At 45.7% G+C, this 27,190-nt stretch overlaps 2 protein-coding genes across 2 annotated transcripts; one reads left to right on the top strand and one right to left on the bottom strand.

Moving 5' to 3' along the window:
- Positions 1 to 1,358: 1,358 nt before the first annotated feature.
- Positions 1,359 to 23,575, bottom strand: pvalb7 (parvalbumin 7). The gene is made up of 6 exons (XM_035405509.1): positions 23,441 to 23,575; positions 5,422 to 5,464; positions 3,831 to 3,899; positions 3,039 to 3,171; positions 2,275 to 2,384; positions 1,359 to 1,931 (listed from the first exon to the last, which is right to left on the bottom strand). Exons 3-6 carry the CDS (start codon positions 3,889 to 3,891, stop codon positions 1,906 to 1,908), a joined length of 330 nt encoding a protein of 109 aa, XP_035261400.1. The 5' UTR covers positions 3,892 to 3,899; positions 5,422 to 5,464; positions 23,441 to 23,575; the 3' UTR covers positions 1,359 to 1,905.
- Positions 9,913 to 27,190, top strand: ncf4 (neutrophil cytosolic factor 4). Its single transcript, XM_035405508.1, has 10 exons — positions 9,913 to 10,102; positions 10,610 to 10,694; positions 11,008 to 11,161; positions 13,394 to 13,464; positions 14,572 to 14,699; positions 15,287 to 15,335; positions 23,478 to 23,576; positions 25,578 to 25,756; positions 25,945 to 26,010; positions 26,579 to 27,190. The coding sequence occupies exons 1-10, from the start codon at positions 10,071 to 10,073 to the stop codon at positions 26,784 to 26,786; spliced, it is 1,071 nt and encodes a 356-aa protein (XP_035261399.1). The 5' UTR covers positions 9,913 to 10,070; the 3' UTR covers positions 26,787 to 27,190.

Genomic DNA, 27,190 nt, shown 5'->3' with positions numbered 1-27,190 from the left:
AAGAAAAAAAACCTTAGGTAGAGAATTCAGTTAATATATGTGCATTTAGTGAATAATAAACCAAAGTATTAACTTTTTTTTTCCAGGTACTACCTACAATAACACAAAACGATGAGTTTTACTTACAAAATTATCTTAGATAAGGCTTTTGTTCTTTGGCTTTATTTACAATTAAATTATTGGAAGTCTATCCAGTCATTTTGCAGAGTGGAAGGTGGAGGGGTAATTAAATTGAGTTTAAAAAAAAAAAAAAATCCAGTGTAGCCTAATATGTCTTTATCCTGTAGTGCAAGTAAAATAGGCATTAAAGTTGCAAGAAATATGGCAAAGAAGGAGGAGTTAGGGTTAGACGTGTGGGGCCTAGTAAACACAGTGGCTAGAAGGTTATTAGGTCATTAGACCCTCTTCTGTGTCAGTTGTATCACGGAGTTGAAGCATCATGTGTGCTGTGACAACTAAATCCATTCATGCCATCTTGTTTGAGGGCTTTCATGAATGGAATTTGTTGTTGTCATTCATTTCAGACATAGTTATGGCTTAGCTATATGTACAGTTCAGACATAGTTATGGCTTAGCACTATGTTCAGTTCAACCATAGTAGTGGCTTAGTACTATGTACAGTTCAGCCATAGTAGTGGCTTAGTACTATGTACAGTTAAACCATAGTAGTGGCCCCAGCCTTAACACAGGCAAACACATTTGGCAAATAAATAGAGAGATATAGAGCGAGCACTATATCAGACCTTTTTACTGACTGACCACATTCCTCTTTCTTTCCCAGGTTGTGCGGTTCTTCGTCTCTGTGTTCGTCCAGCTCTCTTTTGGCACCAAGCTCTTGGATGTGGACACATGGACGTGTACTTTTTGCTGATTTTCAGAACTTCTTTTCTCTCTGCCTCTGGCGAAGAGGCACTGCTCTATGTGTGTTGTGTTTCACCCACAGATGAAAACAAAGGCTAAAACCAAGACTCGATGCTCGCTGCTCTTTTGTGCGTGAACAGCCCACGCGAAAGGAAACACCTTAGCAGCAGTTAACACCCGGCAGTCATCCATTAACTGAATTTTGCACAGCTGAAAATGGGGAGACTCCAAAAACAGCTTTGGTAAAACATGGACACATGCAAATACCATGAAATAAAAGCTGATTTGTCTGTTACTTTTGTCTCATATTCATGTTTTGATCTCACATGTAGCAAAAAATGTAGCAAATTCTGCCATACCTTTGGAGGACACCGCATATACAAGTACAGTATATGTATGTATATAAACTGTATAAATTTGTGTCGAAGGTGAATGCCACAACCACAAGTTACTGAGGCACCAGAAAAAAAAATTGCAACAAAAATAAAAAAGAGAGCCAGAGTACTCAAGGCGTTTTTTTATTTCTTCATTTTGTTGCTTTTTCTTTTCACAGCTTGACCTTGTTCCTCATTCGGAATATTTCATTACTCACTTCAAGAGGAGGGAGGGAGGGAGGGAACAGGACCGGGGGGGTGGAGGGGTAACCATGTGTAAATGACAAAGATACAAAATGTTAAATAAATAGAGGTGATGGACGTGCTGTTTACATATCTACAATGTTCTTTAATATGAAACAAATTTATTTCAAAATAAACTGAAAACACGTACACGGTATTGGTATAAAAAAGGAAAATAAATAGTGTGTTGGTGTACTACCATGGTGGGTGCCCCCTCTGGCCCCCCTCCCTCTAGTGAGATCCTACCTCTAGTCTATTGTGCTTGGGTAGAGGGAGCATGGCTTTGGTGGGAGGGGAGTGTGTGTGTGTGTGTGTGTGTGTGGGGGGGGGGGGGGGGGGGGGGGGGGGTTGAGGAGTGCAGTAGTCAAAGACGGGGGTGCAGGGAGGAGGAGACAGCAGACCAGGAGCAAGTCATGGGCACATCCACTTATTCATGGACCAGGGCTTCAAATTCTGAAAGAGAACACAGAAGTTTTGTCGTAGTTATTTGGCGTGTGAAGGAAATACAAGGATGAGTGCTGGGTCTGTGCTCGACTGCAGCTCTCTGCAGAGGAACCCAGTTGACCGGGGAAATTCAAATCTGGCCCCTGAGGTCAGTAGTCCAGCTGGTTTTCTCTTCTGCCTGGTAGTCCCATAGTCCAATAATGTCACCGTTCAGCCTGAGATTACACTCAGCTGGTGCGTCAGGTTTACACCAGTCCCTGATTGGAGGGGAGGAATGAAAAACCCGCTGTGCTATTGGCCGCAGGGGGGCCAGATTTGAGCATGCCTGCAGTCGGCTTAAGCACACTCTTACCGTCGACCCCGATTTTCCCGTCTCCATCCCTGTCTGCCGCCTCCAGGAACGCTTTGGTCTCTTTGTCTGTGAGGTCCCTGCCGTCGGAGGCGAAACCTTTCAGGACGAATCTGAGGGGAGGGGAGGGGAAGATTAGTTGTCCCGTGATAGGAAATAGTATATACGTGGTGATAGTTGTGTGAAATTGTGGTTATGCATGGTGGTTTGTTCTACTCTGGGATGTTTTGGGGTGTATGTATGGTGGTTAGTCGCATTGTTGGACTTGATGGTGTGTATTTATTCAGATTTTTCATGGTGATGGTATATAACTATGGAGGTCATTCATGGTGATGGTGTATAAATATAGTGGTTAGTCATGGTGTTGGTGTATAACTATAGTGGTTAGTCATGGTGATGGTGTAAAACTGGTGGTTAGTCGCGCATATCTATGGAGGTCAGTCATGGTGATGGTGTATAAATATAGTGGTTACTCATGGTATTGGTGTATATCTATGGTGGTTAGTTATGGTGATGGTGTATGTCTATGGTGGTTAGTGATGGTGATGGTGTATATTTATGGTGGTTAGTTATGGTGCTGGTGTATATCTATGGTGGTTAGTCATAGTGATGATGTGTATCTATGGTAGTCAGTCATGGTGATGGTGTGCATCTATGATGGTCAGTCATAATGATGATGTGTATCTATGGTGGTCAGTCATGGTGATGGTATCTATGGTGGTCAGTCATGCTATGGGAGATGTCTGCATTCTCGCCACGGCTCTCACTTGAGTTCCTCCTCCTCAATGAAGCCGCTGTTGTCCACATCGAGAACTTTGAAAACCTTCTTCACATCTTCAGCTGACTTCGCTTTAAGACCAATCATCTCAAAAAACTTCATATGGTTGAAGGACTCTGCAGCTGTGGAGAGAGGACACGAGCAGTAGTAAGACATGGCCCATATCAAACATACCCACGCACTACTGAAATTAAACACAAAAACAAGCAGACATTTTGTGGGGAAACTGTTGTTAAGCTATGGTGGAGTAATATTTGGTGGAGTAAGCCCAAGTCTTTCTCAAAAAATATGGGGTGGGGTCAATTTCTTCCAGAGCTGTGCTTCTACAGCAAAGAACCACAGATAACTATCCACAGTGGGCCTTTCAGACAGGCTGGGATCGATGGGTGTGTGAATAGATGATCTAGGCTTCCCATATATTAACATATAAATTAACATTTTATATTGCACTTTGTTTCATTGTGAATTGTACTGCATGTGTGATCACATTATTTCCATTACTGTTAATTGGTCAGTTGCCATGGATGGCAAAAAAACTCTTTTACACTCCATACATTTAGCAGATGCTATTATCCAATGGCTTACACTGCTGTTGCATTAACAAAGAAATTATACATAATATCAATATATACAGCTGGATACTGGGTGGGTACAGGAGCAGTGTCCTCCCTGGGAATTGGAACTGCAACCTTTAGGTTACAAGCTCAGTTTCTTGACCATTATATCATGTTGCCAGGAGGATGTCTGTGTGAGAGAAAAGGACAGACATCCGCCTCCTCACCTTTGAAAGCATCAAGGGCCTTCTTGATCTCATCAGCATTGAGAATGTCTTTCATTGCCATCTCGGCAGCTGGATGGATGAAGAAAAACAGGGAGAAAGATGAAGGAGAAGGAAAGGCAGGAGAGAGCATGAGTAGCGGTGAGGAGAAAGAGAGAGAGAGATGCAAGAAAGCAAAGAGAAAAACATTACATTCCCTCCTCCTGAGGAAATGTTTTTATAAGAGAGAACAGGAGGTGGAAAGGAAAGACCTGTTGTATGAGACATTGACGGGGGTTAGTGAGAGATCGGCGGTAGATCAGTGCGTCCTCATGGATCCAGTAAATATACCGTATCTTTCACTCGGTTTGTTTACATGGGTGACGCCTTGATCCAGGTTAACTCGGCTCAGAACGCAAATGCATTGGCTCAGACGTCCGGCTGATGCAATGCACTGTGAGCGTCGTGACAACATACTGGGCACAATTAACAACCGGTTCTGCTGCCGAAGTGGTCTCTCCAGTCACTAATCGAGGTGATTTCCAGCTTCTACAGCCCTCAGTTTACTGCCAAAGCCCTGTGAGAGTAGCAGACATTTATGTGACATTTTTCTGAAGTCCCATTGAAGTCCATTGGTTTGTAAGCACATAGGCATGAATCTTGCAGCTTAAGTATTGCTAGAAGGATACAGCGGTTCACGTGGAGCCCAGGTAGAATGGTGAGACCAAATTGTCAAGCAACTGCTATCCACTGCAAGCGACCCAGAACTAACAAATTGACAAATCAAACTTTCAAATATTGGACCATGACCAAGGCAGGTATTTAAGAGTGCTGTATCAACATCATTGTTAAAATATCCATTTTAGATAATGTTGCGTTACACTTTAAACCGACACAACAAAGAGGAAGTCCATACAGCAATACAATCTTCCTCGTCATCCTCAGTCCTCCTCCAGTAAGATCTCCAGATGCCCATCGCTCTATTCCCCATTTTGAGGTGAAATCTCTTTCAGTTGTACACTTGCTGCACTCAAATGCTGCATGATTAATTTATCAGTATTAACTGCATTTTCATGAACTACATTTTTATATGCGGTGAATCATAATAAATAAATATGAAGAAAATTCAAAACGTCAGCATCTTTGTCTCTGTTAGCAACAATAATAGCTGGCATGAAAAAAACATACAAGCGCCTGTCAAAAGGCATTAAGTTTAAAATGTTCACATTCACATCAAATATTGTTCTTGCGCACTATCACCAATACACACCACAATCAATTTACATCGCATTTCACAGTGTGAAATGCCAACCGTTCCATCGGCGTTGCGTATAAAATTTCCCAATGAATCAATGTTCCGCAGATGTGCTTTCAATATTCTCTTTTCCAAAGTTCCCCCGACAACATCTCCTACTCCCCTCAACACTTCAGGCAACTTTATGACTTTCAGTGCATCCATTTCCCCTAAATGTTAGATGCCTAATTCATCATGCAGCACGTTCAGGTGTTCAAGTTGCACTTCATTTCCCTTACATTCTATGGCCCTCTATCTCATTTTGAGAATAAGACTACGAGGTTTTGTTGTTGTCCTCCTCCCACCTGGATGCGGTCTTACCTGTGCAGTGGTGAGGTATCTGCCGGGCGAGGAGAGCAGGTAACTGAAAGAGACAGAGGTGAGCGAGACAGCTGTCACTATTTCTGTTTTATGGTCTTCAGCCAGGCTCTGTTTTAGGACAAAAGATGGGATCCCAGACTGCACTACAGGGACGCTGCGTGGCCCAGAATCCGCATCACTTCACTGCACAAGCTAATCAAAAGGCTGCTATTAATAATCAAACCCCTCTCTTTTGCTCACTTACTTATGCTATCTCTTTCCAGCTCTCTCTCCTCTCTCGCCTCTCCCTCTCTCTTTCTCTCTCTTTCTCTCTCTCTCACTGCCACCCCCACCTATCCATTACTTGTCTAATTCTCCTCTGACCCCTTTCATCTTGGCCCCCTGCTCCCTCCCCCTCTGTGTGTGCACTCACAGTAGAGCACATACACATCGTTCTACATATGCCTCAGCCAACCACACTTATATTTAGCCGTTTTCAGGTGCTCTTATCCAGAGCAACTTACAAAAGCGCTATCTGGCTGAAAGCCCTTGTGTTTAGTACCTCAGACATACATACGCACACACACAAACACACACACACACATACACACACATACAAACACATTTAAAAAAAACACAGAAATAGACATTGTATACATAGACTCGTGAAATTAAATATACTGTAATAAATTGTAAATAGGCAGGTTCTTTTTGGAAAATACAATGATTAAAATATTTTTTTCTAGATATAAATTTAAATATCTTAAAGCGGTAATAATTTGTATATTTGCCCATCTATTGTGTAGTTGAGAAATCTTGAAAATGTATTTTAATTTAACTTTTTGTATACTTTTTAAAAATAATACTTTTTGTTTATCTCCACTGGCTGGACCTGATGTGATGTTATGATGATGTTGTGATGTTCCACTACCATACAGTTGTAGGAGCTCTCAAAGCAAGGGCTGATGGGAAAAGGGGGAGACAGAGGAAGAAGTGAGGGATATAAACCAACAAGGGGATCAATGCCTCAGAGCACTGAAAAGGGATCGAAAGAGGAATTCTAAAATGACTTTTCACTGTCTTAAAGAAAACCATGAAACTTGTAAGAAATGTGTAAGACTACTGCTCTCCTTCCCTTTTTCCACAGCTTCTCTGTCCCTCTCTCCAGACACTACATGCCTATACAACATCCTTCAGTAATCATCCACTTCATCTCTCATTCATTGCGTGATAAAATCCACGAAATCCATTAAAAAGATGAACAATTTTAAAATAAAGATGAGACTCACTCTGCTGGTATCTTTTCTTATTGTTGTGACTCCAAAACATCATTGCTTATCAGTGGCTCAATTTTCAGCAAGGCTGCAATACTGAGATACTAATCTGTGACATCAACTCTAGAGAACTGTATCCTTTCAATAGATGCAGACTGCAGTTTTTATTAACCTATAATATATATGGTAATTAATCTCTCTCCATCCATCTATCTATATTTCTGTCAGGATCGTTTTCCCGCATTATCTCAAAATCTCCCCCCTCTTTCCACCTCTAATCTAGTTCTCTCATTTTCTCTTACAGTTTCATTCTCTTCAGTCAGAGGAAACAGGAGCCTCCTTTTATGGCTGTCTCTCTTTCCTTCTTCTCTCCTCCGCTTTTCAACCTGACATGAAATTTATCACCCAGAACTGCAGGGAAGAGTGCAGGCCCATGTCTTATTCCCCCCCCCCCCCCCGAAACGCGTGACTCAGCTGCCCGTTTCACCAGGCACCACCGACAGACTCGGAGCGGAGTCAAAGGAAGGCCACACCCATGCAGCCGGCACGCAGACCGCGGGCTCCCGATCGCCCAGCCGGGTCGCGAGACGAACACGGGCTGACTGATCCTTCCCAATACGGAGCCACCAGCTACAGTAGGTGCTGGCATCCAGATTCGACCTGAGAGCACAGGGCTCATACATGCACCCATCTGTGCATGTGGTACCTCAATCTAATGAGCCACCCAGGACCAATTTTTCCTTTACAGTAATTTTTTTTTTTTTAAGTCCGCAGGAAACCTCTTCTGCTAAAACCCATGAAGCCTCATGTTATGAATCTGTGTGTGTGTGCTCATGCGTGTGTGTATGTGTGTGTGTGTGTGTGTGAGAGTGTGTGTGTGTTTGTATGTGTTCATGCGTGTCCGTTTTTGCTTGTGCGTTCGTGCTTGTGTGTGTGTGTGTGTGTGTGTGTGTGTATGTGAGGTCTTCCTCTGACTCAAGTGCTCTTCCTCTGCGAAGCAAATTTCCCTATGTGTCGATATTCATGTAACAAGTCCGTTACCAGTACTTCGCATCAATAAATCTGCTATTTCTATGGCCATCTGCTTTTCAATGCAGTGCTGAATACAAAACAAAGATAAGGCATGCTATGTGTCGTTTACAGGTTAATCTTGTTCATCAGCTCCGAAATAGAGTGAATTGTTTCAGTCCAAAATGACAAAAAGCATTTAGCATTTAGTTCATCTTTGTTAGGGGGGTGCACTGGTGGAGGTAAAGAAAAAAGAGAGGTGAAGGGGGGACAAGAGGAAGAAGAGAGCAGACGAGTGAAAGTAACCTAATAAGCCTCTGAGCTCTGCTAATATAGATGTTATCTCTTGGGCCTCATTAGAATAAAATCTTTCACAGCAGCGCAGAAGAGGGAGGAAGAAGGTTGGAGCATGTTGGATCATCTAGATACTGTGCTTCAACCCTTAAAGGTGTACGATCACAAATATGGTATTAGAATGTTCCTGACTGAACATTCCATGCCGACGGAATGATCACTCCTGGTAATTGAAAGTGATGGAGTTATAGAACATTCCAAAAGACAGATTCTACAAGGGGTTAAAGTTTGCACACAATATGGGCTGCCAAAAGAATAACATTGTAACAGCATGCTATGTAACTCATATCCATTAGAACCATCAAATTAATAAAAGTTGAGCATGGATCTTTTGAACTTGTGATGGAATGTGTTTTGTTTGCAGGTGCGTAAGAGCACAGTCCACACAGGTTGTTGGGATAAGAGATGGAGAAACTGAAACAGAGAATGAAACAGACACAGCACTATATTGGCATCTGTCTAACACAGAGTGAGATGCAGGGAGGGAATATAATGCAAAGGACTATCCAAGGGAAAGAGAGAGAGAGATATATATAGAGAAAGAGAGAGAAAAAAGAGAGAAAGAAAATTGGAGGAATTAATAATAGTATTATTTTGCGTTGTTATTTCTAAATCCACAATCCTTGTTTTCATGTGTGGTTACTGTCAATTTATTTTCAGTCTTTGATGCACATATATGTATTGTTCAGTTTTAGATGTATGTAATTGGTTTAATACTGTACTTTTGGCAATACAAAATAGGTATGAGTGTATCTTGCCCAATTTTTGTGAATTCTGGGATGCACAAAAAAAACAGCTTGCGTTGTATTACATTAACAAAACATATATAAATAAAACCAGTTTGACAGGCTTGTTGAATGCTTAATTGGGTTTAAAACAGAAGGGGACTATCAATGGAATACATTAAGATACATTTGCTTAACTATTCTGTAATTGTGCTATTTCAAGCTGGTCTAACTAAATGTAAGGTTTCATTCATCAGATGTTGTCACAGACCAAGGCCAACATTCTCACCTTTAGACAAGGCTTAAAATGTGTCAGGGAAGTGGAGGAACGAGCGAAATCAACGACGATGTTCGCGTTCTAAATGTGCTGTGGCGACATCCTGTGGCGGCAGAGTTACACTGCAGCAAGGCGAGAAATGTACTCAAATACAAGTCGCCAGCAACTTTCACTGTGGCAATATACAATGATGGGATTACAGTAGACATAGTGCTTCAAGGAATGTCCCCACTACTCGATAGCATTTCAGATCGTATTTAAGCATGATTTGATATATGTTATTATTCGCTCGATTCTCCCTTTGGCATGTTTTAGTTATGTATCCAATGTATCCTATCACATGAAAACCCAATTTATTCCTGCAGTTCGCTTACCACGTAATAGCCTAGGTGTTGGGTATCAGATCTGAGCTTTGGTTATGAAATCGTGTGGTAAAAAATTGCAGATCTGTTTAAACAGTAGGGCGTGTTCGTAGGCCTATACCTCTGACTGTTTTAGACCGCTTGTACTTTAAACTTCCTCGGTCCAAAGAGTCCATGTGACTAGCGGTTCAACCTGAAAAAAATACAATTGATCTGAACTACAACGAGACAATGTATCACGAACGGAGCTTAAACACGAACGGAGGCACACTATAAGATCATTATAGCCTATTCAGTTGCGTAGTCATGAATCCCCCAACCCCGACTCTACAATAGGCTACATTCTTAGAGACATATGCCCCTTAACCGTTATTACCGGGGACTAATCGTAGGCGGGGCATGTTCATCTGTATACAGGTTCTGAATCATGAGAAACTGCAAGCTGAAGAACAGAGATCCCACTGTTTAATTATTAACATTTTGCCTGACTCTTAAAAAAAATAAAAAAATCTTGCTTCCTGTATTTAGAAAGTTAGCAACACCCTGGTCACCGCCCCGAGCTACCTTGCGCTCAGTTTTTGACCTCCGTTGCTGAGCACTCCATAGTCCTATACTAGCTACAGAGAGCAACTGTTGACTTATATTGCTAATCGAATTGTTGGTCTGCAGGATGTCGCTACCAAGACAGCTGAGAGACGAGAGGTAAAGAGAGTAATTACGTGGTTTTGTTGGTGCAAGCGAAATGCAGGCGATTAAATATATTTACTTTTAACCAGCGTAGTTCAAAGTAAATAGTTTTAAATGCTAATTTTTAAACTAATCTTCAAAAACTGCACTGTACTCCCAGACTGCTACATTATTGTATCTAAACTTGCAACTTAATCACGTAGTGAAATTTGAGATAAAGAGTTTCATTAAAACTGTCCGGGTATGCTGGAACAAGTATATATTTGTATGGGCAACCGCATTTGGTCTCATAAGTTCGTTTATTGTTTCTTTTCTTCGTATGGTATAGCTTTGTCCTGCTGGGAAAGATGATTCAATCAGTCCTATTGTGCTTGACCGTTCAAACGCGTCTCATCTGTCGTGGCGTTGGGAGCCTGAAGTCTTTTAGCATGCGCTCTCGGTGTCGGCATCAGGGCTTACGAGTCCATGCATTAGTTAGTCTTTGTGCAATGCATTAACCCCTTTGATCATTCTGGCTTTCAGTGACTTTGACCAGCTGCCCAACGATGTCCCAATATCGGCCACCGTTGCTGACATTGAGGAGAAGAAAGGGTTCATCGTCTATTATGTGAGATGCGCTGCGTATTGTGTCAGTCTGTGCCTGGATCCGTCCAGAATGCGTACAGTGTGCGCGCGACCGTATTCTTGTATCTTTGAGGGAATACTTTCGGCCCTAGCAATTTATTATGTAGCCTACACTCTGCAACGATCACGTACAGAAAGCTTGAATAAATTAATGGCTCTGTGCTGTTTGTGTTATTTTTGTTTTTGCTTGTTCGAATATCAAAGCAAATTAATACTTTCGAGAATGTAAGACATCTAAAAGTCCTCTCGTGCTGGTAAGGTGGGGTGAACCTAGCATGTCTTTCTCTGCTTCCTAGCAATTTGTGATTGAAGTGAAGAATAAAGGGGGCTCTAAGTACCTCATATACCGGCGGTACCGACAGTTCCTGACACTTCACCAGAGTCTGGAGCTGAAGTTCTCCCCTGAGACACAGATGGCCACGTACTCCTGCACCTTACCCACACTGCCTGGTGAGCGCTCCTGGGAGGGGCCTTGTGTGTGTGTGTGTGTGTGTGCATGTGTGATTGTGTATGTGTGTTTGTGTGTGTGTGTATGTGCATAAGTGTTATATGCCTGCATGTGTGTGTGTACGTGCATGGATGCATGCGTATGTGTGTGTGCATGTGTGTTTGTGTGTGCATGTTTGTATGTGCATAAGTGGTTTTTGTCTGTTTGTGAGTGCATGCGTACATGTGTGTGCGTGTGTGTGTATGTGCATTTATGTGTCCGCACGTGCATAACTGGTGTATGCCAGTTGTGTCAGTGTGTGTTTGTTTCATTTTCGATTTTACCTGTTGTGTTACAGTAACTGTTTTGATTGGATACATGCCAGTCAAAAGATGAGCGCTATGAAGGAATATAGAAGTGACAAATTGGGTAAACGGTGTCAGGGCTAGCTGTGCTTCTTTAGATCCCGCTCCCCCCACCCCCACCCGCCATTCAGTGCAGCTGGAATGCTGCCTAAGGTACTGAATACCTGCCTTTCAGGACACAGGACTCGGGACAGGTGCATTCCCCCCACCACTGCAGCCAAAAAAACAACAGACGCTTGTTCTCGCTCTTTTTCTCTCTCCTTCCCTCTCCTGTCTTATGACAGTCTGTTTGCGTTTAGCTTCCTTTCGCAATATCTTTCAGTTTTCAGTGTTCTTTGCTCAGCAGGCCTCCTGTGAAAGGACAGGGGGTTGGGTTTGCCTTCATGAAGCATCTGGGGAATTGAAAAGGCGCTTAAGTGTCTGACCCCTTCCACAACAGCCGTCCGCCTTCCTCCCTCCTTCACCAAAGTCTTCCTCTCTGTCTCTTAGCGTGTCTGTCATATCCCTCAGCCTAGGAATGGCAGGTTCAGCCATAACAGATCAGTAAGGACCACTTGTGGCACGGTATCATCAGTTTTGCCGGATAGCCTGAGCAAATTTTCCGATTGGCCCGGCTGTTACTGCAGGCCAAAGCAAACAAGGGGAGAATACAAAACTCACAGATAGGAATCAGGAAAAATTGAGGAAAAGATGTGAATGTTACAGCTCATTTTCCAGGTTTCTGGGGTAGGCCTACTCGTAACAGGCCTCTATTATATTGGCGTATTGCGCGGGAGTACGCTGGGATATTAAAAGGAGTCAAAATAAGAACGGCGGACGCATTTCGACCCCGCGGGTTTTCTCTGGGGCACCGTGGCACCGTAGGCCGTACCTCTGCTGCAGTGCCCTCTGGCAGCTTGTGGGGGCAAACGCCACGCGGGCGGGCGAGCTAGCTAGCTAGCTAGCTGTCTGGAAAGCGCGCAATCGACCGGTTTTTCCCCCTCTGCAAGTCGCCCCGGAATGCAGAAACCGCACCGCTTACACCGCCTGCAAGTCGTCGGCGCCCGGTTAGCCAGCGTCCCTGATGAGCGATGGGGCAGGGGCCTGCATACAGCGCTGGTGCAAAGTCGCCAGGGCCACCGCCGATAGCAGTAGTCAAATGTATAATCTTACAGTAGAAAGCTGTAGGCCTTTGTGTCGCATTACTTCAGCGTTACTTCTGTACAAGGCTACTCAAGGCTCTCAACGTTTAAAAAAACTATGTGTTTAATATGTACTAAAAATATACTTTCCCAGATAACAAGTGTCATTTTATGGTACATTGTAGCGATGTTCTTGAAGTGATGCTGGACCATACCAACTGTGCAGAAAAATTTAAACTGTTGCAAGTCTGCTTTCGCATTTGGTTATGGCAAATGCTCTTCAGCTGGCTGGAGTGAGGAACGCGAAACAATTATGGTGTGAAAAAAGCTACTTTCTTAGATATCGTGAGATATTTTTGCCATTTGGATTTTGTAGCAGATGAGAACTTGCCAACATGTCTAGTAACTGGGCTGGAGGTTTGAATCTTTGTAGGCATTTATTCAGGTCTATACTGTCAGTGTGTGCATTCCCTGCTGTCTGTCCCCCTAACTCCACAATGAGTCTACCAGCGGTATATTTTAAATACGGTGATTCAGTTTGAGACTTTGCTGTTACCACAATAAATGTAAACAAAAACATACAGATTCAACTGATCGAAGTGAACCTTTCCCTTGAATATGGTTAATTATAAGTCAGCCGTGGGACTAATCATTTTCACAGAAGGAGAAACGCTAGGCGAGTAAGGGTTGCGTAGCCATCTGCTGTTAAGCTGCTGTGCCAACCAGGAAAGAAAAGCGGGTCAACGTGTGTGTGTGTTTTCTTTTTTAGGGAAGGTGTTTATGGGGAAAAAACAGGAGATAGCAGAAAACAGAATTCCAGAACTCAACACTTACATGAAGGTAAGGAAAAAGAGCAGATGTGAACTGTAAAAAAAGTTAAAGACACAAACTTCTTCCTTCTCTGTGTCTGGTCACTGTTTGCCTTTGCTCGTTCTCTTTATGCAATTGTTGTCAGGGCCAAAAACTGAGTCTTTGGTAAATGGAGTCTGATTCAAGGCAGAGACTGTGGGTGGGGGCGAGGCAGGCTGCAGTACTGTGAGTCAGATTCAAGACTGAGACCATAACATGTTATACCAAGGCTACTATTATTCTGCTAAATAGAGAATTTCTTAAAGCATACTTCAGCAAAAGTAGCATGTTAATTAATGAATGAATGAATTAATTACATACAAGTCTGTCTGTGTGTCAGTGGCCTTGGTACTAAAACTCTTGGCACTGAGCTTGGCATTTGAGCAGCAGCTGCTGTAAGTTCTCTGTCTGCCACTCACTTCTCTTTTCTGTTTAATTTTCCTAATTGCATTTCCTCTTCTCTGATCTGCCTTCAGTTACTGTTTCTCTCAGCTTGTGTAAGCCAGTAGGCAGCCAGTCATGTTCCTGGTAATGGAAGTAAAATATATGTTTCTTGCGTCACAGAGTGTGTGTATGTGTGTGTGGTGTGCGTGGTGTGTGTATGTGTGTGTGTGCGTGCGTGTGTGTGTGTGTGGTGTGTGTATGTGTATGTGCATGTGTGTGTGTGCATACATTTGTGTGTGTGTGTGGTGTGTGTATGCGTATGTGCGTGTGTGTGTGCATACGTTTGTGTGTATGTGTCCGTGGGTGTGTGTCCATGGTGTGTGTATGTACACATGTGTGTGCGTGTGTGAGTGTGCATGTGTGTTTATGTGCATGTGTGTGTGTGCGTGGTGTGTTTATGTGTATGTGTGTGTGCACGTGTGTGTGTGTGAGCATGCATGGTGTGCGTATGTGTGTGTGTGCATGTGTGCGTGCGTGTATGTGTGTGTGTGTGTGTGTGTGTGTGTGTGTGTGTGTGTGTGTGTGGTGTGTGTGTGTGTGTGTGTGCATGTGTGTGCATGCATGTAAATAAGATCATTGCTGCTCATGTGCTGACCTCTCCCACTTGAGTGTCAACATGCTCTCTCTCTCTCTCCCTCTCTCTCTGTGAGTCAGAAGCTGTTGAGCTTGCCCACCTACGTGCTGCTGGAGGACGTGGTCAGGATGTTCTTCTACCAGAGCGAGTCCGACAGCCAACAGATCCCCCGGACCCTGCGTCGGCTCCGCCCCCCCACGCGCAGAGTGTAGGCCCAGCTGCCAATCACATTCCACTTGCATGACCTCACGCTGCGCTCCACACATTCCCTTCCTCTGCTCACTGCTAACGGCAGCCGCCATTCCTAGTGTTGAACACACCTTCTACCCCTCTGTTCACTGCTAACAGCACCCGCCATTCCTAGTGTTGAACACACCTTCTACCCCTCTGTTCACTGCTAACAGCACCCGCCATTCCTAGTGTTGAACACACCTTCTACCCCTCTGTTCACTGCTAACAGCACCTGCCGTTCCTAGTGTTGAACACACCTTCTACCCCTCTGCTCACTGCTAACAGCACCTGCCATTCCTAGTGTTAAAAACACCTTCTACCCCTCTGTTCACTGCTAACAGCACCTGCCATTCCTAGTGTTAAAAACACCATATACCCCTCTGCTCTGCTCTGAGGCTTGGCAGCAGCTGAAAGGAGGTGTTGCAATACAGCCAGGCCCCAGAGTTCCCCTGGCTTTTGTAACGCTCTCTCTCCACAGGATGTGCTGGCAGGCTGGGACGCCCACTGTTACACATCCTTTACCGCATCTGAATCTGCTCGTGTTCCTGTTTTTCTCTTTCGCAGGAAGACGGTCAAAACGAAGCCTGACCTGCTGTCTTCCCCCAGAGCTGAGGTAAACCGCCGCCATGCCCCGCCCACAGGCCTCTGTCACTGCCCTCCCCTGGGGAACCACACCCCCCTCCTCTCTCTCCACACACACACTCACACACACGCACACACACTCACACACGCTCGCACACTCACACACGCACGCACGCATGCATGCACACACACACGCACACACACGCACACACACTCACACACGCAGGCACGCAAGCACACACGCACACACACTCACACATGCGCACACACTCACACACATGTGCACACACTCACACACGCGCATACACTCACACACATGCGCACACACTCACACACACTCACACACGCGCACACACACTCACACACACTCACACACGCACGCACGCACACACACACACACGCACACACTCACACGCATGCACGCACACACTCACACAAACACGCACTCTCACACACACACAACCGCACACACACACTCACACAAACACGCACACAAACGCACAAATGCACACACTCACACACACACATACACGCACGCACGCAAGCGCACACACACACACACAAGCGCACACACACACACTCACTCACACACACACACACACACACAGACACAAACGCACACACACACACACACACACACCCTCACGCCCTCCCACCTCATAACCAGTGTTCCGCATGACAGCCTGACCGATGCCCTATACGGTTGCACCAGCGCCCTGACTCCCTCAGTCTTAGCTGAAGTTAGTGCCAGTCTCACTGTGCCGAATGGGTGCAGTGACATGGTGTGACCAGTGGGGGGTGGTAGATTGCCTGCTCCACTGTACCCTGCTGGCTGTGCTTAAACACGAAGCGTGGACACTTTTCTGTTGTGTCCTTCCTGTTCTGTTACCACTCCTTCCTGTGAACCTCCTTCGGCTGTTTTTCCTCTGCATCATCTCTCTTTTCCTTCATAGGTCATTACAGTGTGCCACCTGCTGCCCTTTATCTCTTCCCTTCTTCGTTTTTCTTTCTTTTTCTGTCTGTCCAGGCCAGTCCTTCCCGACATTTCCCTTGTATTCCTCCCTTACTTTTTCCTCTTCTCTCTCTCACTCTCCATTTCCCTGTCCCTTCCAGTCCATATCCACCTATGTGTTTATCCTTCCCCCCCCCCCCCCCCCGCTCTCTCTTTCTCTTTCACTCTATGAGTCTTTGCATTCGTCTGTCTGTCTGTAGTGTGCTTCCCTCTCTTGCTGGTGTAGGTTTTTTTCTCCTGGTCCTATTCCTGTCACAGTTAGCGCACTGAATATATAAAAATGGGGGAAAAACACAGTTTGTATGTTCCCCATCTGTCCGGGGGCTCTGCTCACTTGCCTCACATAGCCAGCTATCCCAGCGTACTTTGCGGACACGAAAACTTGGCTCCCATTGAAATGAATGGAGGCGACTATGATGTGGGTTTTTGTCGGAGGATGTTTGGCTTCACCCTAAAGGCTTACATGCGTCGTCCAAACTGCTGTTCGGAACTTGAATTAAATCGCAATAAATATATAATTATCTTATATATATTATCACTTATATAGTTAGTATATAGTTACAGTCTATAGTGTATAGTCTATAGTTGTATAGACACAGAAGTCACTGAAATCTTGGTTACAAAACAATGTACGATTTTGTTGTAAAAACAAACGTCATCTTTACCACTATGTGCGTGTGTGTGTGTGTGTGTGTGTGCAGTTGTGTATGTGTGCTGTGAGAGGGAGTTCAGGTGTACCCTGTTCGCAGCACCTTGTCAGCAGAAGTGACAGACTCACAGCAGTTGGATGGCAGCTCTTGCAGCAGTGTGTGAACCTGCCGTTGACCTTGCAGCGTAAAAAGGATTCGCGCTGTCGGACTCTCACTTGCATGCAGCTACGCAGAGCGGAACCAGCGGCTTGCACCTGCTCAGGGGTTTCACTGAGAGACGCACACACACACCGCAGTGTACTGCCTCTACGCCTGTGTACACACACACACACTCACTGCCCAATTACTGCTTCTGTGCCTGTATACACACACACACACACACACACACACACACACACTGCCTCACTGCCCAATCTACTGCCTCTGTGCCTGTTTACACACAGACACACACTAACAAGCGTACACGGTGCATCAGATCACATGCTCACAGATACTCACTTATGCACACTCAATACATGCACACAATTCTACCATGTGCTGCTAGTGGCCGAAGTTTGATGGTCTGATTTGGTTGGCTGTTTCACAGTGAGAAATAGAGTCTAACTGGGAGGAGGCTGTCAGTGTCACAGAATACTGTAGCATAAGTAGCGAGCTCATTATAAATGTATGGATTTTTGCGTCAGGCATGCTTACGTGAAGGTGTGTCTACGCAGGACAGCTTGAGCTTGGTAGACAGGTATTTGTCAAACTGAGCAGTATCACTGCAAGGTAGTGTGTTACTCTTGGTTATAATGCAGACGAAGAACGATTTAATTTCACACATACAGAAAGATTCTGTGACAAGCTGGCCACGTTCAGATTTGGGTGAATATCTGGGTGCATTTGTGCTTCTCAGAAAAGTGTAACGTACTGGCGGTTTGCAACTCAGCAGAGCTGCCATCCAGCCCTGCTAAAGCTGCTTCGAGAGAGGCTCCGTGGAAAGAAAGTGGATTTGTTTTAATTTAAACCATTAATATTGTACAGGAAGATACAGCCCTATACAGGAAATAAGTGTCCTGTAATGGAACTAATCTTGTAAATTTCCTGTAATGGAGTAGAACTAATGAGTGGTAGACCGAGTTGGCACCCTATCTCTCAGTCAATCGGGGTTCTGTAACAGAAGGAAACAATTACAGATTATCTGAGAAATCTTTTCCCGTCTAATTCAACAAAGTCACCCACTTGCGGTGCACGCCTGACTGAACGCAGCAAAGAGGAACGCAGTGTGAAATAAACTCCTCCTCGCAGCCCCAATCATTGCAAACCGCAAAGTCAAAGCCTGAAAAAAAAGATGTTCTGCAGAGGAATCACTGCCCGTTGGTATTTGTCACCAGTGACCGTAAACAGACTGTGAATAATGTTGTCGCAGGACGGTTTCCTGTCTGAGATGGTCGGGTTCCCTACTGCAGGAACACCACCAGATCCACAGTGCTGTTCTTCTGGGTGTCATGACGTTGCAGAGCCACCAGGGGGTGCTGTAGTGTGGTGCATTTGGGCCCTCTTATTAAGAACCCTTATGGAGTAATTCTGTTTACAAACTCTGCCATCGATTTCTGAGCAGAAGAAGATCGCATTCCCCTAAACTGGTCATGAAGGTGGATGAACTGCATCCGGTGTTGCGTCGATCTTGCTTCCCTTGCATCAGCCATGCTGAGAACTGAACGCATTCTTGCCTGAACCCTCTGGCGCCCTCATATCTGCGATTGGCTCATCAAAGTTGCAGCGATTACGGCAGATAGAAGCTCATCTGCGGCAGACGAGGCCCTGTCTTTTCTGTAATGTATCCGTGTTTAATCTGTCCCCAAAGGCTCGGATATTGAGGCTTTTTCTGAAGTGGGTCACTTTATCCACATTTATAACAAACCCTTAATGAACAAAAAAAGAAGCCTCGATCCATTTTCTCGGGCTTCCCAGCTGACTTACTGTGCGCTAACAATCTCATTTAAGAGGTCATTTGCTCTCTAATTGGAATCTCTGGCTCCTGCTGCAGTTCTGTGACCCGCAGTCGGGCTATACTTAGGTTTGCTCTTTTTGACTTCTGGTCCCGGCTTAAAATACTCGCCCTTAAAACGTGACAACGTCTCCAAATAGATCGGTGAACTCCTTAATTTCAGCTTAATGACTATTTCGTTCTTTTTTTGGAGAGCAAGCATGTCCGTGTGTGTGTGTGTTCAATCTTTAGACAAATTCTACTTTGACTTTCTATTACGTCACTGTGGCAAATGGTTGATTTTTAAAGAGTTTACATTTTGTATTGATTAATTAGTTGATGGACCTACAGCTGAAATCAGTGAAGTTGCTGAATGTGTACACCTGGCCATTGATACGAAACCAAATTTGGAAAATGAAGAGTTCAAGGACAAAGCAGATGGCAATGAGCCAAACCAGTACTGTGTTAAAGTCTGTTTAAAGGAGGCACTTTCAGTCACCTTAATTAAGCACAAGATCAGCTGAAACAAAACCCAGCATACACAGGGGTGCTCCAGGACCGGTGGTAAACATCACTGGTCTCTTCTAGAGTTTCCTAAATGAATCAGGGTAGTACAGTTTCAGTTTGAGTGACAGCGATGAGTAATAAATCACTATTCCAGGCGGATTGCAGAACAGACACGCTACTGTTAGAGAAGTGGGGAGCAATGTTGCCGCGGATTGAAAGTTCAAATCCGCGTTTTTAAAAGTTAATAATTAGTGAAAGCATGCTGGATTTAGTGGAGGTGCAGGCATGCGTTCTGTTCACGAAACGCATGTGAGGAGAGGAGATTGTGACTAATTTGACATCAGGTAGCAGCGCGGGGGGTTTCTAAGCCTGAGCTGCTGAGCGGCAAATCTGGCAGGAGGGTGGAAGCGATGGCAGTCGCTCGCGGCAACAGGGTTCGAGCAACATCACCGTGGTCACCGCCGTAGTGAGTCAGGGCCTGAACGAGCAGTGCGGCACAAAGTCCTGCGCTTCTGCTTTAATTGTAATAATGAATCAGTTATTTCAGTGGTTGTTTCTATCGGCTGATTAATTATCGTACGGTGATAGCTACCTGCCTTGATCATACAGTATTTAGAGATTTTTAAAAAGTTGTATTTCTGTAGTGTGTGTGTGTGTGTGTGCGTGCATGTGCGTGCGCGCTCATGTGTATTTCAGAGTGTTTGCCGCATGTATGAAAATCGAGGTACATGTACAGTGTGCGTTTGTCTTTGAACGGTGTATTGCGGTGATTCGATGGCATGCCTCTGCAGAGGTGGAAAACGGGATGAATAATGTTTTTTACAGGGGTCAGTTCCCCTCCCACTGACTCCTGCTGTAATGCGGTGGGAGAGCAGCACTCTCATCTGCACATTAATGCAAATGAGTCAGGAGGTTGCAGTTGCTGTGTCATAGTTTACAGCATTTAAAAATGCTTCCATTCTTTAAAAAAATGCTTCTATTCTTTTATTATCAACATACTGATGTGCGTGCATGCGCACACACGTGCGCACATGCACACCTGCTGACGCATACAGGCTTACACACATTAATACACACACACTACTACTAGTTAGTGCGACAGGACTCTCCATATTCTGCTGAATTCATAGACAGAGGACTTATCCTGGCTCAACTCTTCTCAGTCCTGACTTCTTATCGCTTTGTTCTGAAAGAAAAGGGCTCTTATCACCTTGCTGGTGTTGCCTTTTTGTCGGGAGGTGAGCGGAGCTTTCTTCTGCTTTATTAAAAGGCCTACCCACACGCAGCCCTTTCAGATACACACATTGCGTCTCCCAGCACATAATTAGATACCATCTAACACTATCTCACCTACACACTCCCACACAAACAAGTGAACTTCCAAATGCATAATCATACCTACACACAGGGCACACGCCACACACACAAAAAAATGCATGCTCGTACACACATATGCAAACACACACACACACACCGTACTGTATTTCGCCCTTCGGCATCCCACACACACATGCAAATAATGCATCTATGCACACACACGCACACCTACTTACAAACTATCTTCTGTAGATAGTGATGCATCCATCCCACATGCAGACACATACACCACACACACATACACACACGCACACACAATACTTAGAAACTATCCTCTGTACATAGCAATTTGTCCACCCCCCCCCCCCCCACACACACACATACAGTACTTAGAAACTATCCTCTGTACATATCAATGTGTCCATCCCACACACACACGCACACACACATAAACACATACACACGCACGCACACACACATAGTACTTAGAAACTATCCTCTGTCCATATCAATGTGTTCATCCCACACACACACACACACGCACGCACACACATACACACAGGCACGCACACACACACAGTGCATACTATCCTCTGTACATAGCAATGTGTCCATCCTACACAAGCACACACACGCACACACACACACACACTGAGATACTGGGCCCTGCTGAGGCTAGCACTGGGTTGGCACCTCTGAGGGTGTGAGGGTGGAGCAGGAAAGCTGGCCCTCCCATTGCTGGCAGATCTCTGGTGATCTGGTAATCCAGTCAGGCACCCACCCCCCCCGCCCCCACACACCCCCCCACCCCGTTCCTGCTCTCATTAACCTGGCCCTGTCTGACTGGGGGCTGAGGCTCGCTTCATTAACTCCAGCCGGGGATGGCTGCAGGGACACTGCGGCTCGGAAGGGGGGGGCGGGTGGCGGTGGGGGGGGGGGGGGGGGTGGACAGAGATGCTGAATAGAGGCAGCACATAAGCGCCCACGCGCACACTCAGAGAGAGGCGCACCAGATTAGAAGAGAAACTGCCTAAAGTTGTGTCCTCATTGCAGGTCTTTGTAGAGTGATGTTTCATGCTGTTTCGCTAGCATATGCACACTCCTCTCCCCTCTGGGTGTGTTACCTCATATACAACCAGTATGCCACAGAACACCACACATGCTCTAACCCACGCAAGCACGGTAACACACAGACACACTGGACAACACACACAGTGCGCTACACACATGTACAGTAACACACACTGTAGTACACATTAATACATAACACACACTGTACAACACACAAGTAGAGTAACACACACAGTAGTACACACAAGTAAGGTAACACACACACACACACGCACACTGTAGTACACACAAGTAGAGTAACATACACACACTGTAGTACACACAGGTAGAGTAACACACACACACACACACAGTAGTACACACCAGTAGACCATTGCATACTCTACCACACACTGTGACCCTGTGCTCTCCTGTTCTGCCCTCCATTTGCCTTGCTGCACGAAAACAAGGCGCATGCCAGCGATGTCAGTCTGCTTTCTTTCAGTTTTTCTTTTACTCTCTTTTAATCTCTCTCTCGCTCTCTCTCCCTGTCTCTCACACGCACACACACACACACACAGTTAACCATTTTACTAGTAACTGATGCCATCCGTTGGGATTACTGTGAGTCATAGCGAAGCCTCAGCAAAGTGTGGAGTGTCCAGTTAAATCACAGCCTGGGGTCCTGGCAGAAAGGCAGTTTGCACTGGTCTTCCAAGCTACATGACAGTGCTAAAGCCTCTCTCTTTTTAATAGGGTCTGTTTCTTCCCCCATCTCTCTTTATCTTTCTCTCTCTTCCTCAGCAGGTTTATTGTCAAGCATTTTTAATGCCAAGCTGTCCCACCAACTCCTGTCCCAGTGCCTTTTGTGCCCCTCTTTGACCCCCTCTTCCTTCAAAATCTCCCCCACACACCGAATACCCGCGTGAGGTTCAACACGCATATTCTAAAAAGGTTTTGTAGTTTATTGTTCCTTAAAACTGTAATGTAGAATTGAAACTCCATCAGCTAGCACTCAAATTTTCCACTTTTTGTTCTATCGCGCGTTTGCCCTGGCTTACTGTAATAATAGCTTTAACATCCCCCCTCACTCTTTCTTTCCCTCCTCCGCACAGTGACTTTCTCAGCTGCTTTTCGGCACAACTCTCCTCACTCCCCGTCTCTCTCTTCCTCTCTCCCAGTCTCGCTTCCTCCCTCCCCGTCTCTCTGGCTTTCTCTCTCCCCCGTCTCTCTCTTCCACTCTCCTGCACACAGTTTGCACATCCTCACTCAGCTCAACTTAGATTTTTCCACTGAAGTAATGGCAGTAATATCAAGAACCAGGCAACAGACTGTTATTTCTGTTGAGGGAAGACCAAACTTCCTCTCTTCTCTTCATTCCTCTCCCCCCCCCCCCAATCTGCATCGTCTCTGCTGCTGTATTGAGCAGTTTTTGCTCTCTTCTCTTCTTTCTTTCTATCTCTCCCTCTCTCTGTCTTTGCTCTTAGTTCCTGGGAGCCTGTCCCTCTCCTGTTAACATTGGAACTTCCTCACTCTTCTCCTCTTCCCTCCTCTCCTGTGTGGGGTCTCTCCCTGCTCTGGTTCCCTGCCCCGTGGAGTGTGGCAGTGGTGGCGGGTGTTCCCCCTCTTACCTGTGTGGGCGCGCGCGTGTGTGTGTGCGTTTCCCAGGCGATGTTCGACTTCAGCGCGAGCGGGAAACTGGAGTTGAGCCTGCGGGCTGGGGAGGTGATCTTCCTGCTCAGGAGAGTCAACGCCGACTGGCTGGAGGTGAGCTGAAGGGGAGCGAGAGAGAGGGACGGAGAGATTAAAAAAGGGAACTGGAGGGAGGGATGGATGGATGGATGGAGGGAGGGAGCGAGGGAGGGAGAGTGGGAGGGCCACTGGGCTGGGATAGGAAGGGATGCAGTGATGCAGAGTGGGAGGGATTTCAGGACACAGGAGGAGGAGATGCGAGTGGGACAAGAGGAGGATGGAGAGGGAGATGGAGAGATGGATGGAAAGGGAAATAGATAGAGGGGTGAGAGGGAGATAGAGAGAGGGATGGAGAGGGAGATAGAGGGATGATGAGCGAGATGGAGAGGAATGGAGAGGGATGGAGCGGGAGATAGAGAGAGGGATGAAAAGGAGGATCGAGAGAGGGATGGAAAGGGAGATAGAGAGGGATGGAGAGGAGGATAGAGAGAGGGATGGAGAGGAAGATAGAGAGAGTTAAGGAAAGAAGCATCCGGAATCCATCCCACCCTATATTCTTTAGACCCTGAAAAGTGGCAAACTCTCTGTGCTGTATAGGTATGGGGCATGTTGCCCCACCAAGCCGCAATGATAAGATGTGCGGCTCTGCCAGTATTAGTCTTCCCTCTGGACCAAGTGCAAAAGTACTTGTCTTTGTGTAGTGATGGAGACACTGTGCTGTAGGAGATGCTGTCATGTTGAGCAGATGTTAAATTAAAAAAAAAAAAAATTGTGTATGGTGCCCTGATAAAATTCTCAATCTGGCTCTTTCAATTTTACCCAGGGAGGTAATCGATGGTTGAACTGTAAGGACTGTAAGAACTGTAAGAACTGTAAGAACTGTGTAGGACGGAGTGTAGCACAGTGGGCAAGGAACTGGGCTTGTAACCGAAAGGTCGCAGGTTCGATTCCCGGGTAAGGACGCAACCGTTGTACCCTTGAGCAAGGTACTTAACTTGCATTGCTTCAGTATATATCCAGCTGTATAAATGGATACAATGTAAAATGCTATGTAAAAGTTGTGTAAGTCGCTCTGGATAAGAGCGTCTGCTAAATGCCTGTAATGTAATGTAAAGGCGTTTTGAGGTACTTGGGGAAAGTATATGAGACACAAATGGATTCAAGACAAGAAGAGGTAGAAGAAGGAATTAGCGGAGGTGGAGACAGAGAAAGGGGGGGGAATGGAAAGGTGGTGTGACCACAATTAAAAGGTCAGCAGGACCAGTCAATCATATAAAATAAAAATAAAAAAACTCATCAAGGCAGAAGGTCAGAAAGACAGAAAGGAGGGATGGGAAAGGATGAAGGAGAGGCATCCAGGGAGGGAAGGAGAGGGGAACGTGTATCACAGTGAATGTTTGGTGCTTGCATTTTCACCACCAAGTAGGAGTGGTGTGCTTGGATTGCTCTGGCCGAGGCCAGTGTTGATGCAGTTATGTATAAATATAGCCTAGTGCAGACAACACTTTCAGCACATTTAATCTTTTGAAGTTGCTAATTCATGTATTGTTCATAATTTTTCAAATGTATTAATTTATTTGAAATTGCAGGTGTCCTGCCATGAAATTGGAGCCCCCACTCCTCAATTTATTGTCCCAAAATGTGTGTGTGTGTGTGTGTGTGTGTGTATGTGTTCATGAATGTTTGTGTGTGTGCATACATGGATGTGTGTGTGTGTGCCTGCCTGTATGTGTGTGTGTGTGTGCGTACATGTGTGTGGGTGTGTGTGCGTGTGTGTGTGTACATATGTTTGTGGGTGTGTGTGTGGGTTTGTGAATGTTTGTGCGTGTGCATACATGGATGTGTATGTGTGTGTGTGTGTGCCTGCCTGCATGTGTGTGTGCGTGTGTGTGGGTGTCGTGTGGGTTTGTGAGTATACATAAATGTGGCTGTTTTTTTCTTCTTTCTACTTCCTCATTTCATTGCAGCCTGACTTTTTTTTAATATCTCCCAGCAGTTTGCTATGTTGCAGTGCCTTAGAAATGAATATAATGGATCCATGAAACCCAGTTATGCCCCCCCCATTCTTACCCGCAGGGAACAGTGAGGGACAGGACGGGCATTTTCCCTCTGTCCTTTGTGAAGATCATTAAGCCCCTCCCAGAAAGTGACTCGGAGGGGGAGGGGAAGACCTCGTCGGGGAAGATGGGACCCCCAGCAGGGTCCTACAGCTGCCTCCGTTGCTACCTCCACCAGGGCCAGGACATTGAGACCAGGTGAGCGTTCCTTAGACTTCTTTCTTCCTCAACAGTGTCTTTTGACCATCCTGTCTGTATACAGTCCGTATTTCAAGGCTATCAATGGAAAGTGTAGCAAATACATTTTGTGAGGTTCGCTAGTGCAAAGTGCTCTGTATTTACACAGAAATGGTCCGTTAAATGGAGGAGTGTGTGTTTTGCCACAGGGACGTCTGTGTAGAAGAAGAGCTCTCCACCCAGCCTGCCTACAGCGATCTGCTCACTCTTATGAGGTATGGAATGGCTTGTGCAAACTCATCGCCACAGTGCTGCCACTGATCGGAACCTGTACCCATAATGCACCACCATCAATGGCTTCCGCGAGATGACCGTTCTGCTGCAGAGGCACCCCCTTTCTTATTTTACCTATGGCAGTGTAGCACAATGGGGAGGAATCTGGGCTTGCAACGCCAAGGTTTTAGGGTCAGCCTCCAGGTGGGGCGTCTGAACGAGGCACATGACCAGAACTGTGGAAGCATCACACGTCCATTCTGCTGCTTCCATTTTTTTAGCTTCCTTGTTGGGAATTCTTCTACTTGACTAGATTCTCATGTGACATTGGGTTCCCAAGTTCCTGCTCTGATATGACAGTGGAAAAACTCTTGTGCTTCCTGGAGTTCCTGGTCCAATGTATATGAATAGAATAAGAAACTGTTGTGCCATGGAAAAGACACTGTCAGCCATCATCTCTCTCTCTCTCTCTCTCTCTCTCATCTCTCTCTCTCTCTCTCTCTCTCCATCTCTCTCTCTCTCTCTCTCTCTCTCTCTCTCTCTCTGTCTCTCCATCTCTGTCTCTCTCAGGGAGGTGTTCAAGCTGGAAGACATAGCGCTGAACTATCGCGACCCGGAAGGGGACCTCGTTCGCATTCTGGATGACGAGGACATCGAGCTGATGGTCATCGAAGGCAGGCGCCACGGTTCGGCGGTTAAGCGGCCCGTCAACCAGTTCCCATGGCAACTGCACGTCACGCTGGCCTCCGACCTGTCTGTGTACAGCACCGAATTCTAAGGGGCGTGCGTGCGTGCGTGCGCTCTGCGCTCGCAAGTGTGCAGGCGTGTGCCTTTCAGGCCGCAGTGTGTCTTTGCCCTGAAACGATGGTGTGAGGAAGCTGGAGCCCACTCTGCTCTCATGGAGCATTCTGCTTTTCCCACATTTTGCAGTGACCACCCGTATGTCCACAGTTGCTCATGAAATGAAGGCAAATCGCTCGCCACGCTTGCATCACAAATTGTTGCGCCCTTGGGTACACACTCTGGATTTACACAGCCACTGTTCTGCAGTACAAATCAGGCCACACTTCAAAAACGAAAGACACGAGCTGTCCTCAGTAAACATTTTTTTCTTTTATGACTGAGTCATGGTAAAACCTTACAGGGTACGTCGTGCAGGAAATAAAGTTTTCTGTACCAGAA

The sequence above is a fragment of the Anguilla anguilla genome, chromosome 2 (assembly GCF_013347855.1).
Source record: "Anguilla anguilla isolate fAngAng1 chromosome 2, fAngAng1.pri, whole genome shotgun sequence".
In the NCBI taxonomy this organism is placed as follows: domain Eukaryota; kingdom Metazoa; phylum Chordata; class Actinopteri; order Anguilliformes; family Anguillidae; genus Anguilla; species Anguilla anguilla.
The sequence above is the reverse complement of the archived record's forward strand: the minus strand, read 5'-3'. Positions and strand labels throughout refer to the sequence as shown.

Coding starts and splice junctions, on each gene's coding strand:
- pvalb7 (XM_035405509.1), bottom strand. CDS start 3,891: ATGGCAATGAAAGACATTCTCAATGCTGATGAGATCAAGAAGGCCCTT. Junction 3,172..3,830: donor GGCCCTTGATGCTTTCAAAG/GTGAGGAGGCGG, acceptor CTCTCTCCACAG/CTGCAGAGTCCTTCAACCAT. Junction 1,932..2,274: donor CGGGAAAATCGGGGTCGACG/GTAAGAGTGTGC, acceptor GTTCTCTTTCAG/AATTTGAAGCCCTGGTCCAT.
- ncf4 (XM_035405508.1), top strand. CDS start 10,071: ATGTCGCTACCAAGACAGCTGAGAGACGAGAG. Junction 11,162..13,393: donor CACCTTACCCACACTGCCTG/GTGAGCGCTCCT, acceptor TTTCTTTTTTAG/GGAAGGTGTTTATGGGGAAA. Junction 15,336..23,477: donor TGTCTTCCCCCAGAGCTGAG/GTAAACCGCCGC, acceptor TGCGTTTCCCAG/GCGATGTTCGACTTCAGCGC.